This window comes from Dreissena polymorpha, chromosome 4 (assembly GCF_020536995.1).
Source record: "Dreissena polymorpha isolate Duluth1 chromosome 4, UMN_Dpol_1.0, whole genome shotgun sequence".
Lineage (NCBI taxonomy): Eukaryota > Metazoa > Mollusca > Bivalvia > Myida > Dreissenidae > Dreissena > Dreissena polymorpha.
Window position 1 is genome coordinate 29,604,646 of NC_068358.1, and position 15,746 is coordinate 29,620,391.

Sequence of the window (15,746 nt, forward strand, 5' to 3'; positions counted from 1 at the left end):
GGAATATTGCTCTAATAAAGTAAGTAACGAAATTAAAGCTGCCCAAAACGAGGCTGCAAGGATCGTAACGGGCGCTACCAAACTTTTGCATTGACCGTCTCCTAGTGGATTTTAAATGGGATTCCCTAGCCGCCTGAAGACGAAGCATTGAGCTAATTGATTAACAATCTCACCCCATCATACCTTTCCAACCTGATGCCAGTTAAGTTCGATCGCTTCGTAGCAATAGCGATATATCAGCAATATTCACAAAGACTCATTCATTCCTTCTCACAACTATCCGATAATGGACTTCTCTTACATCGCCAACACGACACGCTACCACGGTAACTGCCTTCAACATTTACTCACAGACAAAGACAACATCGCAAATTTTGTATTATCTCTGCCATCGAAAACCGCAGATCCATCAATACTGGGTACGTCAAGGTTGTAGCATATTAAACTATGCGTTACACCTAAGAATCATCACGTAACGTCCCCTTCTTCGGTGCAGAAGTATTGCCATTTTAATAATTATTGCAGGGTTCACATTGTGATAAAATTACGTGACTTCTTCTGTTCAATCGGCCATGTAAATTGACGTTAAACACTTAATTATTTGGATATGAAAGGCTATCACCTGAACACAACACATGTCTTTTTCAGCGTGTCGAAGGCTTCATTGAAGCGACAAAACGGGCTTTACAACTAGACATTGTTTCGGATAGATCCCCCTCCTAATGATTCCACATAAGTGTGTGACAATGTGAACTTCTTTCTTTTGCATATATTAATGCTTTAAATTCATCGAGACCATTCCACTTGGTAAAAGCCATTCAATATCCTCTAAGGTATTCAATAGCGATAAGTTAACCGTATAAAAACAAAACGAACAAAATTGTCCTTTAACAATAGCATCCTTAGCTACCTGATCAATATTAGATTTTCTTTTCTAGTAATTCCATCATAGAACAGAAGAACTTATATAAACATGGTATATTCTTTTATTCTAAAACATGAAAGGTGATTAAAGTGTTCTATATGCACATGAATGTTAGGTAACATACTCAGAATTTTTAAGTATGTTAAAATTAAAGTAAACAAAAATGTGGTAAAACTGACAGTTCAAAGTGAAGACGTGTGTATTTGTCAATACATTACAAGTTATTTTAAACATAACTTTTTAACCTTTCAGCACTCAGGGAGAAGGTAAAGATCGGAAGATTAATGAAACGGGGACATTTGATTCTTTCCCTGTTTTCGCTTCACCATCATAACATTAACGAAACCAATAAACGCCATTTTAACTAATTTGATTCGTGTACCTATGTTAAAAAACACACGTAAAAAAAAAACTGTTACCTATAGATCAGAAAACATATTGTGACAATAATTTGAGAATGCCTATGTATTTTGCAGTGTGAATACCTTTATGTGTATATGTCTATTAAATGATTAGTCAATGTCATACACAAATACCATTTCTCTAATAAAAGCATCATTGTTTATCAATAATTCTTAATATTCAATTATATATTGTCAATTTGTATTCCATTTATTATTATATATCTATATGGATAAACATAACATGACATACGCAGTCCGATCCTTTCACGTTTTATAACAATCTGAACATTTTTAATCGCTTAATGTATGGAGACAGTCTGGACGCTACACTACGTTTAACACTCATCTTATAATTCCAACAATTATCTTTGGGTTAAATATTTAACATAAACCATCAGTGTTATTTACAGGTTACAGACATTTTAAATGATAAGATTGATTATGTTTGTATAAAAAGAATCCCTAAATCGCCATATTGATCTCATCAAACATGTTCGCGGGTCAATCGTGTTCTTTATAAAAACGTAAAAGAACCTCATCTACTTGATTAGTCGGAATCCAATATTAAACATACAGTTGAATTTTTGTTAAGTAAATTACCACTTGTTCGGAGATTGGCTGCAAGTCAAATGAAATTATACTCGTTTTACATTGAAATAACAACTGTAACATAGGTTCAGAAATAAGTAGAAAGCCATAAGATGCACAGTATTACACGTGAAAGAAGCATAACAACTTAACACAAAGCAAACGTTTTTATTTTTTTTTTAGTTTTGAAGGGTTAAACAAAAATTCAAACAACTACACACAACGAGAGAAGTATGTTCTCGGTTAATAATAGTCCATCTGAGACAAGAGTTTCATTAAAAAATAATTAGTTTAGCATCTGTCACAATAAAAACACAACAGTAAACAGATAACAGTCGTTCCTCATTTGGAATTCAGTTCCAGTGACATCGGTTATTGTAAACCGCTAACCATAGTATTCACGTCGAGGAGTAGACCCGTGCTGTGCCTTAACATCACCAATGAATTGTACTGTTAGTGCGCTTTAACATCACCAATAAATCGTACTGTTAGTCCGATGGCCACCGTATAAACGACAATCAGTCCGATGCCAATGATGAGACTGGCGAGTGTCAGCCTTTGTGCGAGGCGGTAATGTCGTTCTGCCTCTTTATGCTGTCCAATATTGGCCATCGTCGTGGACTAAAATACAGGAACACATTAGCACAGGATTAAAGTACAATTATAAACCCGTTCACAGATGCATTCATATGAGCTGCGAGCATACACTTTGTTTAACAACACAACATTTAAGTAAACCATTCGAAGGTGCAAATCACTTAATAATCCAAATGACAAAGTTATGTGGTTTATTACAGTTTGTTTGCTGAATGACCGTTAAATTGGTATGTAAAACAAAAAACTTAAGATCAAGGATTTTCTCAGGTTTGTTAAATATTTATGATTGTGTCATTGGTTACGTAGCCAAAATATTTTTTAAATATTTGTTTGATTAAATATGCATTACCAATTCATTGATGACATGTGTATTTCAAGTAAACATTACATTTGAACGTGGGAGTCAAAAACTGCTTTAATTTAAAACAAACTTCCACCAAACCTGCATTGCGCTGTAAATGGCTAAAAGACCGACTGGAGTGAAGCAGAAAATAGACGTAAATACAGCTGCAACAGTGAAGTCTTCAGGACGCGCTCGATTCCCTCGATATTCGTGCAAAGGTTGCTGATCGGATGTCTAAGAATACAAAATAAAATAACTAACTGGTATGTGCAGTAAAAAACATTCTGAAAATCGTTCTTTATTTGGCGGTTTTTATTATTTGCTATTATATGTTTTACTGTTGATAATTTATGGATGAGTTTCTGAAACGTTATAAGTGCTAATTCAACGTCTACTTAATATTTTTTTTATAATATCACCGTATAAAACATTATCATGAAAGAAATGTGAATCACTGTGCAGTTCTATAATGTACAGTGTTGTAACACTTTATTTTCCATTCGATCGTGGCAATTTAAATTCACCTAGTTGGCGTTTTTTGTAAGCGAGGACGAATTGTCATTGATGTTAATATTATGTCATATAAACACCTTTTGGTGAGATCACACAAATCAGGTGTGGGTAAAATTAAACTACATGTATCTTACTCCACCTGCGAGATTTACAAAACCTTAACGGCGACATCACCGAAACTGTAACGGAAAAGGCTCTCTATTATAAACCACTTACCCTCCATGGATGGTCCGGAATATAATGTTGATGTGCGCCCGTTAGTCTGGCCGGGGGCACAAGCTCATGCGCTTGACCCTCGGAGTTATCTGCGTACAGTAGAGGTTCCTCGGCGTCTTCTGATCAGTGATCAGCAACAGAAAATACAGACTTTTAAAGCTTGATGTTTCCGATGAGTAAGTATTAATTTTGCTTAATCTGTTTTCAAATCTTTTAGTGATATTTACCCAAACATTGTTTAAGTTGTCTTACTTATGTTGATTTAGTTAGTGGCAATGGATTCGTTTAGTATATTCTTAAAGCGTTTTTAGATACCGGTTTCAGACGAGATATGGTTTACCAAAATACATCTTAAACAGTATCTATAAGCTTTAACTTTTTATCTTTCAATATAATATATGTTATAATGGCGGTTATCCAGATCAAAACCCATTATTTTTAAAATAATTATTCACAAGATAAATCTCTACAGTATGATACAGAAAAAATAAAAAAAAACACCATGTCGATAGGCAGTTAAAAAGTACGCGTTTTCTCCTAGGACATTCAGGACTCCCCCGAGCTTGTTGATGACACATCCGTATTGGCTCTTTTAGTGCACTAAGCCTGTAAATCAATATCTAGCGACTTATGAGCTTTATTAGCAGGACTCCGGTCCATCATGACCTCTTCTCGCTAATAGTAAAAAGTATAAGCCGCAATCTCTGAAACTGGTTTAATGCATGTGCGTTAAGTGTCGTTACAGAGGAGTCTCTGAAGTCTGCAAAAGCTTGAGGGACCACACTTTGTACTAATGAAATCATATGTATAAAGGGAATGCTCTTCATAACGAAAATCAAGTCTATATAAGAGTGTTTTCCTTTACAAGCATGTTCGGACTATCAATGCTAACTTGGAACTACAATATACGAACATGCGATAAATCCCGTTTTTTCAATGTGTGTCAATCCATTTTGTCATGAAGAATAACAACTTGAGAAATAAGTTAACCAGCTTTAACGGTTCCAGATCTCTTGTTAAATATCACTAATACGAAACTCTGTACATGGCAAGTGTGACATTTAAATACTGCCTCAGTTCGAGAAAAATACATATTTATCTGAAGCCATCGAACGAATTGGTTAAAATCTTCACAGGCCGTGTCATTTCAACCTTTTATAACCGATTTATAACAGTAAATTCCAAATTTAATCAAATGTTTTAAAGGAAAGACGTTCATAAATTGAAGCAATCCAAAATTTATAATATGAAAGTGAAATGTTTGATTGTCGGAAGCTTCATAAAAATGAACCCGCTGGTTAAAACAAAACCATTTCGGAAATTGTGCCGATGAATTGTATTATATTACTTGTTATGACAATAATCTCATGGATATCTCTTTTATCAAGCATAAAATTTAATTATGTTTTAATTATGTGTATAATGCTAATTATAAAGTAAATGTTATACTCCAGGAACATAATCATCAGCGAAATTCTCGTCCGCATATCGTTGATTTAATGCAAACGATCCGTTAAATATACCTATACAATGAAATATATTACTTACTATACGACATAAAGCAAAAACAAATATCAAAGCTGCAATAACCGCATTCGAACGGTTAATGACGTTGGCGGTCTTAACCGGTTAATTGGATGACAATCCACACACTCAATTATCAATCACAAATTATACAAGTAAACTTGTTTAACAATTTTTGAGTTGCAATTAAAAATTAAAGAAAAGAAAATAAATAGATAAACGTAACTAAGTATCAGCACAAATAAAAATATGAACGTTAACTGCATACGTATTATAATTCAACAGCCCATTCCGAAATTGACATAGTCAACATTTATGTTATTTATGTTTACATCGATCGCTCATAAGCTATATTAATCGTTGTTTCTATCACAATACCAATAATATCTATTATGCTTAAAACGCTGATAAAGCTTTACCATAAAAGGATCTGGAATGTGTCCAGTCACACATATTTTATTTTCATTAAAGTAAGCATTGTGTATTCCAGAAGGTTATACGGACTTAAACAAAACTCTTATTGATGGCATTAATCAATAAAATTATGAAAACTTAATTCAGCATGGTTCACTGTTTGGTACAATACTTCAATGGCACTTGATAAATGTAGCGTTATCATTAAATTACGTTTTAATCGTTTTAATTCGTTATGTATAAATTACGTTTTAATCGTTTTCATTCGTTATGTATAAAAATTCGTGATTTTTAAGATAACTAAAGTCCAAAACTCTTTCTTCTTAAAAACATACAATTGTGCGACGTTGCCTGTGAAATACCGTAATGTATAAATATCACTAGTTAAAGAACAATTCTGTCCAATATGGATCAAGCTGTCAATAATAAGGAAGTATAGAAGTAACGTGAAGAACATATTAAGCAATTGTGTTTTCAATGAGTGAACAGTGAAGCGCAAAAAAACTTGGGTAATATTATCCCTCTACCTACCATTCGATTAACAGGTAGAACCGGCTTTCTCAATCAATTGAATTGCTTTTGTGTTCTTGCTGAACTAGTTAGCGATATAATAGTTGTTTTAAAGTATAAAATAAATCTAGCTTACACAAATATATTTTTTAAATATTTACAAGCGCCAAATACCACCCAAACGAAGTCTGGTTAAAGCATTGAACGAATTTATTTGTGTGTTCTCTAATCTATTCACTTATGTGTTTAAATAGGACTAACCGGTGATTAGCGAATGTGGGCTGAGTCTCAATAACAACCAGCAGATGATTGCAAGACCTACTCTCTTTTAAGTTTCACTGTACTTTAAAAAAATAACTGGTAGTCCAAAGATACATTTAGATTCATGCCACGGATTTGGAACTTCATTATTTCTGCTTAATGTCAACAAAAAGGCATTTATAGTTGCATTTAATAAATGCTGTAAAGCCTCAGAACTGTGTACTTTCTAGTTAATCATATACTCTTGCGTATTTGAATTGCAATTATATTGATTTCATAAACTCATTAGTGGTGTAAACATTGGGTCAATATTATGGACACTGTTAGTTATGTGATGTATTTAGAGCTTCTTGTGAGATTTGGTATGTTTGACATTAACAAGTCGCTAACCATATCTTTGGAATTGTGTTTAGTTTCGTGTTGTATACTATAGCCTGTACCTCATTTGCAACAATACTTACTAGGTTTTCTTTTAATGACAAATAACAAATACAATAAAAAATGCACTTTGGTCCAATAATCACAAAAACAAACACAAATGAAACAAAATGGTGGCATCTTCCTATAATGTATAACTCCACCAAAAGATAATTAGTCAAATCAACCATCAATATTAAACAATACCTTTTAGCAACAATTGAATTGTAATATCTTTGTTTTAGCGTAACCTTCTGAAATGTTTGGAAGGAAATGATTACAAGCTGGTAGGCATCCACAAGTTCCAATTTCTCTAAAACTCTGTCGACCTAAAATATTAGATAATTGTCTTTCCTTTATTTAGAAAAGATATAAGTTGACATCACGGATTTAATGTATTGGTCAGATTTCATATTAAGGGTGTGTTTAGTTTAAAATGCGAAAGCATATGTTATGAATGTTAGACTATATAAACAAATTATTCGTTATTGATAATTAATGCATCGGTTTGGGCAATCAGCAGCATATGCACTGCATTCTTACAGAAAACACAATATTTGCTTTTGTATAACTAGTTTTATCCACTTGTACCTTATTCGGATATTGCAATAAGACTTGAAAACAGTCGTGACAACTGAATCGTCGTATGAAATAAAATCGCAATATTTAGATTGGACACAGTTGGTGTTAAACGATGAATGTAAACATTTGCTTTCCCTTTAAACTTAATAACGAAAAAACTTCAAAAAACAAACATATACATGTATATGTAGATCACGATATGTGGAAACAAGATCAATTCATAAAGTCATCAAGCCATGAATGTGTGTATTAGCCGCAAGTGGGTAACACTATTTGCGCAGTTAGATGCAATTCTAATTTCGAGAATTCTAATTCGAGAAATCTCATTTTAGATCTTAATGTCAATGGCAAACATTCAGACGAAATAAAGAAAAACGATCACTATTTTATATGATTATAGTATTTTAACGAACGTAAACACATGCATAATCAACGCAATGAATTTATGGTGATTTTTTAATAATTTAACCGGATAATGTTTTAACATCTTTATTTTGGAAATAAGCAAGTCAATAATTAGCCTAGTAAAAAATTACCACGATTAACACACACTCAAACACAATTTAAAACGGCGAACCTGCTTTATCAGACATGTTGAGTAATGATCACGAATTAAATCGTTAAACCAATATCGTTCTAAATGAATTCTACAGCGATAGTCCGCACATTTGCTTAACGATCGGCTGAACGTCGCTTGACAGGCCTTGAAAGCTGTATGCTCTCAATCAGGTGGCTGTGTGGGCTACCTTAAAGGGACTGTCAACCACGATTGACGGAAAAAGAAACGTTCTAAAATACCGTATTTTTTACAATTATTAGTTAAAAATATCCAGTCGTGTTATGTTGCTACGTTTTTTCATTTCGTGTTATTTAAGTATTTTTTACAACTGATTTTTATTTTGCATAACTATTGTTTTTCGACATTTCCAGTGTCTAGCTTGCGATTTGAATAAACATCAGAAGAAGAGAAAAGGGGGATTGTTTTTTTTTTCCCCAAGGTTAATTTTTTCTCATAAGAAATTGATTCAGAAAGTCGACTTGGAAGGGGAAATAGATGGAAAAGTTATTGATCTAAAACCAAGATAGATCCCTTAATTGTGCCTTAAGAATTCTGATGATAGTTGTTTCGTGTATACTCCAAACGTTGTGGTAAGTGGTGGTATAGAGTTAAAGTTCAGACTCATGGTTGGGGCCTTCATATTTCCTGATATAAAGCTTAAAAGACAGCCCAACCAAACTAAAACAACCTTGGATCAGTAAATCACAAACGAGAGAATTACTTAGCCTTTAAAAAAAGGAACCAGATACCAGTATGCTGTAAATGTATGATTGTTGATTTCTAAATCAGATTGCTTAAATATCTGATTCATCATAATTACATACTTTCTGATATTTGAAATTCACATTTCATGTGTAAGCTGGTTGGCAAGACGCCCACAATACTCTTATGCAAGTATATTCAAAACACTGTTTAATATAGGTTAGAGAAAGATCAGCTTTAGAAATATGTGTATAATATAGTTTTTCTTTAACGATTTTAGCTTGTAAAAGTTCTTACGAACCTCTCACAGTTCTTCTTGGTAAATGCAAAAAATTGAAAGTACAGAGTCATGCTATACACTTGTACAATCCTGGTAGCTTCGTAATCGCTCGTTTACCGTATTTTGTTAACATAGCATACATTCATACCTTTTAGTTATATCGATTGCGATTCAGTATGAATTCAGACCTTTTTTTAACTATTATATTACATTATTTAACTTACTGTTTGCTTTTTTTATTGTTTAACTATGTTCAACAATCCATGTGTAATGAATATTGAAATAGTAAGACATTTGATTCAATTCAAGTTACCGGTGTATATGTGTAAATACGCAACTATTTGAAACAAAGTGTTTATAAGAGTTCAGTAATACATCGAATCGCATGACTGGTGTCCTCGGTGCCTCTTATAACTCCGTTCTTGGAAAACGCCGATAATCTTAAGAATGGCAATGTTTGTTTTGTGTTCTAGATACGTAAAAATACCATCAACCATCTTGGGTTTTGTTCTTTCAATCTGTTCACGCGGCCTTCTCTTCACGTCCTTAAAGTTTTCAATACGATTATAAATTGACTACTCCGGGTGAAGAGGTTATAGCTTTGGTTTTAGGTCGCTCATGCACTTTTTCACATCGTCCCGCGGCGTCCATGGTGATCCTAGCAAATCAAAGATTGCCGTAAGAATGCAATAAGAAATCTAGACTCACGTGACAGGGTAAAGCAAATATACTACTATTCGCTCCCAGATCATACTATCGTTGCAACTTGAACAGTATGTGTCTTTAAAACGAGTCAAATTGCATACGTTGCACGTGAAACAAGTTAACCCTTTGTAATATAAAATTCAAGATCGCACTTATATTTCTTATAATTATTCATCGATACACAATGCTTTACTTTATTTTATTTTTTAATTCGTCACTTAACATTAGTACAATTGAACAATGGTACTGGTTTCGTTTGTCAATAACTTTGAATGCAAATGAATGACTCCAATGTACATTTTAAATCATGTTAGTTATCATATTAGAAACTACATGTAGTTTTGCAAACACACATACACCCCAAACTCTAGATGGACAGTTGCAAAGATCATGACAAAAACTAAAAATCTACACATTTTACCCAATGTCTAACCATAAACATATAATTTAGTACAACGGATATAGGGTTTACTACATTTTAAAGATAAACATTTACATTTCAATAGTGTGCTCAGAATAAATAATAAAAAATATAACGTACAGACAGTTATGATATGTCACGGAATATAGATGACACCACTTAAATAATTTTCACTTTCACACTAGTTTATTTGATTCAGAAATGTGTCAGTAGCGTAACTTTCTGGTGGCAAATAAAACACCCGCGGTAAGGAGCCCGCTGGTCGACACGTATATGATAAGACCGATGATGACACTAGCGATCACCAGGTTCCTTACATTCGTCGCATTCCGGCTTGCCTTTTCGTAATCACCGGACCTAGCCTGGCTGGAGACCTGTAATAATGTAAAATTAGAGACAAGCATTTACTTAAGACTAAATAGCAAAGTTAAATAACGTGTGTTTAATTTAACTACTTGACTTAAAAGTCTTCGTACGTAAGTATATCATGACAAGACAAGGTTCCACCTCAATCGCAATGAAATTTTATTCAGATGTCATACGATTAAAGACCGTGTTTGTCATTCCTTGTATCGCCAAAATAAGTGTTCGCAATCATAATAATACTCTTATGACCAGATCAGCGAAGGATACATCTAAAGTAAATTCAAATTCTGTATACAAACACATGCGTAGTTATATGAAATCGAATTAACCTACGCAACCGCTTGTTATTATAGCATATACCTTAAATGCGAAGACGACAGCAACCAAGCCAGTGGGGAAGAAACAACAAAAGCACACGAAGACCGCGACCGCCATATTGTTCGGGAGTCGGGTCTGCATAACGATGCCAATTGTCGGGAAAGGCTGCGTTACAATCTGAAATCATGTAGGAGGTATTTTAGAGAGAGATGGTGAACGGTAGACATGGCTGCGAGCAAGCACACTGCGCTCAACAGTTAATTACCTATCCAGTTTTAGCTCAACTGTATACCAGTCCAATAAGTTGTAAGACAAATAACTGTTATGTTTAGACAGCACCGAAAAATAACGTCTTTAATGCGACGTGTGAAAAAAATGTGCTTTCAAAGAAGCCTTGATTCCAAACATACAAATAAAGATCTTCCGTTTGAATTTGATTTCGTTACATATTTTTATCAATAGTATATTACGTCTGTCGATTGGTTCTGTCTCTCAGGAAAACCATACGTTTGGCACATAGGCAACCCGATCGGCTCGTCGTATACGTACCCGAGCTGGGTCTGGGGCGGGGGCTCGTAAGAGGTAGGAACTGAAAGACTGCAACCAACACAAAAATTGCTTTATTATCAACCATTTTTGCATATATACACTGCGTTATTGATGGCTGTATCCATATTAGCTATGGCTGATAACGTGGGAAAAGTTCGCAGGGAGGAGAACATAGTAAAATATATCGAGTAAACACAGCCAAAACGCAGACGAATTTAATTAAGTATACAGCCTGACGTGAACAATAAATGTGGGCAATCATTGCATAGAAACAACTATATAATTCACTTAAGTTTTTTCAGTATAAAATGATTAGCGTCTTTTTGGAAATATATCAGATAAGATACATAGAGAGCGTGTAAAGTTAAGTACATATTACATGTAGATCTTGCAGATTGGTATCTGTCTTTAAGTAGCATTTATTGAGCATTCTCCCTCAATGTTTTTTTTAAAGAGCTCGTCATAATTCCTGCCGCCACCTGATTATAGTCGATTACAAATATTGTAAAATTGGTATTAATTTTCAGTATAAACCAAAATGATATTAAATTAATTTGTATTTTGAAAGATGGCGCGTACTGAAATTAGCTCACGTAACACATTAATATCCTTTCAGAGGTGATGATGTTCCCGGAAGGGAGGTAACCGCTGAGAGAATGATGCATTATCGAAATTGTCATTTTCTGCATAATCGACCAATCGGACGGTATCTTGTAAAAAATGTGCATTGAGCATTTATATATAGATCCCAATACAGCTTCACGCACGGGATGTTCAGCATTTGGTATTGAATCAAAGTTTTTGTTAACAACGTGTACAACTTTTATAATGGAAAAGTATATTGTATCACATTGTCAGATATGAGATTAATGTTATGTTATATATTCATAACATCTAATATTATTGACATAAAACCAACTTGTGTATAACTGATGTTTCGAGTTGATTGCTTTGACAAATTAAAATAGAGTTCACATCAGATTAACCTGATTTAGAATATGTGTTATTTGTTTTTTCTTCCAACACACATTAGGTGGACGATCGAGTAACAAAGAACAGAGACTCAAATGCACCATAGCCACTCCATCGGTTGTATGATACATCCAGATGAAAAAACAAACATATTTTAGCCTACGTTTTTCAAAAAATATGGTTCACAGATATTCAGTTTTCGTAAATGTATTTAGCAAATTCAATAAATGCAAGAATTAATTATGAAGTGAAAATATTTAGAATAAACATAATATATGTTACTCTGAGTCAAACCTTGACTTAAATACGACACGAAAGGCAACACAAGACAATATAGCTCTATGAATAAATGCTATGTTTCATTTTACAGATCCTTTGATGTTTCGTCTTAAAGCCACAGCCCATTGTGTTTATATATATTAATATAAAAGCTATTGAAATTGATAGGTTCCAAGTTAGAAGGAACAATGTCCGGATATTGCTTTGAGTATGTCTATTAATTCTTAAATTACAGTTTTATACCTTTTGCTTTTGTTTATATTGTATTTTAAATACTTTCTATGTAATAGAAAACGAGTGTATACAGACCAGGTGATAAATTGAATTTTAATAATTATTCTTAGCTTAAGGAGTTTCATTATAATCTTGCGAATATCTTACAACATAACAAAAGACAGCATTTTCTAAACAATTATGTTGTTTTACACTTCGTTCTAGTGGAATATTTTATTTTTCGTACACTTTCAACTAATTCATATAACATTCCACTATTAAGCAACCAGAAGTTCCAATTTCTCTAACACTCTGTCGACATCGAATATAGTCTGGTTGTCTTTCCCATATTTAGAACAGATATACTTTAAGTGGACATCACGGATATAATGTCTTGTAAAAATTCATATTTGTGATTCATTCACACTCGGCTTCTTGGAATATATCCAGGTTGACATTGTATCGTCATAGTAGTTTTCACTTTTAAGATGTTATTTAAGATGGAATGTTTATTTTAAAATGCGTTGGCACTTGGTTTTAATTTAGAAGTATGAAAACAAATTATTCAATATTGATAATAAATACATTGTTTCTTGGCAATCAACACAAGTATTCGCTTTTTTGTGTACGAAGTATACACAACCCACCTGTATCTGATCCGGATATTGCAATAGGATTTAAACACTACTTTTATACCTGAATCGACGCATGAAATAAAATTGCAAAATCCGGATATTACACAGTTGGTGACAAGAGTGACGTCCCTTGATCCGAGATTGCGTGCAAATTATTGATGGCATATGGATAACGGATTATTTGCAAAATGGGAATGGATATTAACATTCCGTTTCGTATTGGTGTACTTTCACATCCAAACAAATCTGGATACAAATTCTATGGTTTAAAAATCACAATTGGACGTTATAAGCTAACCTTTCGTCGGTGCAAGTGCTTGCTTGCACTATTAGTTGTTTGTGTGGATGTTTGACGAAAACCCTGGGCCTGCACCCGGTCAGTCTAAGAACACTCGAGGTGAGGGTCGTGAAAGTCGGGGTAATAGTCGATAGACACAGGCACAGGTATCGAATATTTCCTCTTCAGCGTCCGTCGTCGGCGACGTCGGCAACCCGGTCAGCAGAGGCATCAACCGGAAGATTAATAGAGCGTGTGCAGACTAGACAGCGCACAATTTTGTCGTATGCGAATATGCTTAGCAGCCCCCCCCCCCCCACCAAGCAATAACTACCAAGGAAACAGGTCAGAGAGTGATGACATATACTGGCTACTTATGACTATGAAATCAGATATGAAATAAAAAAAATAATAAAATATGATCAGACTTAAAACAAGTTAACTTTAAAATTGACAATATCTCAGACAAAGTACGATAATTAAATGCTGATAATGAATCTCTGAGAATAGAAAATGTGCAAGATCGCTGATCTCCAGATAAATAATGATGGTAAAGATGGCAACATCAAACGGAAAAAAACTTAGAATGCAAGGCATACCAGGACATGTACACGAGTCTCGCATTGCTACTGAACAAATAGCTAGGCAGTTTAAAGGAAATGATCTCAAATTCGACCAAGCTAGAATAATAGAAATTGATGATGCGAGACGAGATAAATCTTCTAATCCGACGAAGCCGACAATCCTACTGACATTTAGTAACTCGGAGGACATTAGTACCATAATGCAGAAAGCTAAGGAGAATCTTCAAGGAAACAGTGGTGTTTATGTTCAATATGACTACACAGATCGAGTACGGAGACACCGAAAAATCCTCGGCGAGCGTATGCTTATAGAGCATCAACAGGGAAACTACTCGAGCGTTCGCCACGATAAACTCATTATTAATGATGGTATCTACAAATACAGTGACAATGCACAATCCATTGAGTACATTGGCAGACGACAATCATATGGTAGCAGACAACCAACTCAGCTGACCAGAACGAGCATCACCCAGTCGTGGACAACCAATCTCAACAGTCACTCAGCGATACGAATGAAACCAATGTTGACCGAATGTTGTCGGACATCTAGGACAGTGATCACCGCTCATAAAATCTAACCATACGTTCATAGAATGTTCGTGGACTATAACGCTGAGAAGATTTTTAACCTACAAAGCATTTTCTAAAATCATTCGACATTGTATGTTTAAACGAGACACGGTCAAAATGTATTGGTGAAATTCATAACGTTGTAGAGGGTTATACAAATTATGATTGTACTCGCCCATATAATGACAATAATATTACAAATAGTGGAGGCATAAGTATATTTATTAACTCTGCTTCTAAATGTCTAAATGTCTACATGATAGTGAAAGTATACTCCATGAGTTTACATATTTGTATTATTTAAGTCTTCACTATTGTCTAATTAAGAAGATATTAGTCTCTATTTCACATATGTCTCGCATGAAGGCTCTTCTGTATATGATAATTTAGAGGGGAAAAAAGGAATTATAAAAGTACAGAATGATTTAGAAAATATTAAATTAATTTTTCCTAATGCATTTATACTTTAAGTGGTGATACAAATGACAGGACAAAAAACCTGCAAGATTTTTGAATAGATGACAATCTTACATATATTTTTGGTAATACAGCTTATAATGGTAGTATATTTAGTTTACCACGAACATTTTCGAAGATAGCTTTTGCAATAACTTTGGTAAATCACTTATTAACTTATGTTGCTTATGTGATACTCATATTTTAAATGGGAGGTTCCCAGGTGACACTTAAGGGGAGTATACTTGTTACGCTAATGACGGTGTCAGCGTGGTTGATTATATAGTAGCTGGCTCTATGAGTATATAACTAATTTTGAAGTAATCGAGTATGACGAATCTGATCATCTGCCCATAGCTTGAACATTGCCACTTCCATACAGGGATCCAAATGTGAGCCCGATTAGAAATAACGTTAAAACGCGAACATTTGAACATGAAAGGTTTCGTTGGAATGATAACCATAAACCCAAGTTTATTACAAAACTCGGACATCTGCTTCGTAACAAACAAAATCAGTTAATGACAGAAATAGTATCAAATATCGACACTGCGGTACTAATG

General features: G+C 34.0%; 2 protein-coding genes across 2 annotated transcripts in view; one reads left to right on the forward strand and one right to left on the reverse strand.

Moving 5' to 3' along the window:
- The window catches only part of LOC127878315 (piRNA biogenesis protein EXD1-like), a 51,066-nt gene extending 44,037 nt beyond the window's left edge, over positions 1-7,029 (forward strand). Inside the window, exon 10 of the mRNA XM_052424837.1 lies at positions 6,958-7,029. Within this exon, the coding sequence (XP_052280797.1) occupies positions 6,958-7,029 (72 nt within the window). The remainder of the gene's footprint in view (positions 1-6,957) is intronic.
- Positions 7,030-10,056: 3,027 nt separating this feature from the next.
- LOC127878316 (proline-rich transmembrane protein 1-like) lies at positions 10,057-11,975 on the reverse strand. Its single transcript, XM_052424839.1, has 4 exons — positions 11,950-11,975; positions 11,116-11,242; positions 10,688-10,822; positions 10,057-10,335 (listed from the first exon to the last, which is right to left on the reverse strand). Exons 1-4 carry the CDS (start codon positions 11,973-11,975, stop codon positions 10,168-10,170), a joined length of 456 nt encoding a protein of 151 aa, XP_052280799.1. The 3' UTR covers positions 10,057-10,167.
- Between the last annotated feature and the right edge of the window lie 3,771 nt (positions 11,976-15,746).

Coding starts and splice junctions, on each gene's coding strand:
- LOC127878316 (XM_052424839.1), bottom strand. CDS start 11,975: ATGCTGAACATCCCGTGCGTGAAGCT. Junction 10,823..11,115: donor GACAGAACCAATCGACAGAC/GTAATATACTAT, acceptor ACATGATTTCAG/ATTGTAACGCAGCCTTTCCC. Junction 10,336..10,687: donor CTGTCGTCTTCGCATTTAAG/GTATATGCTATA, acceptor ACATTATTACAG/GTCTCCAGCCAGGCTAGGTC.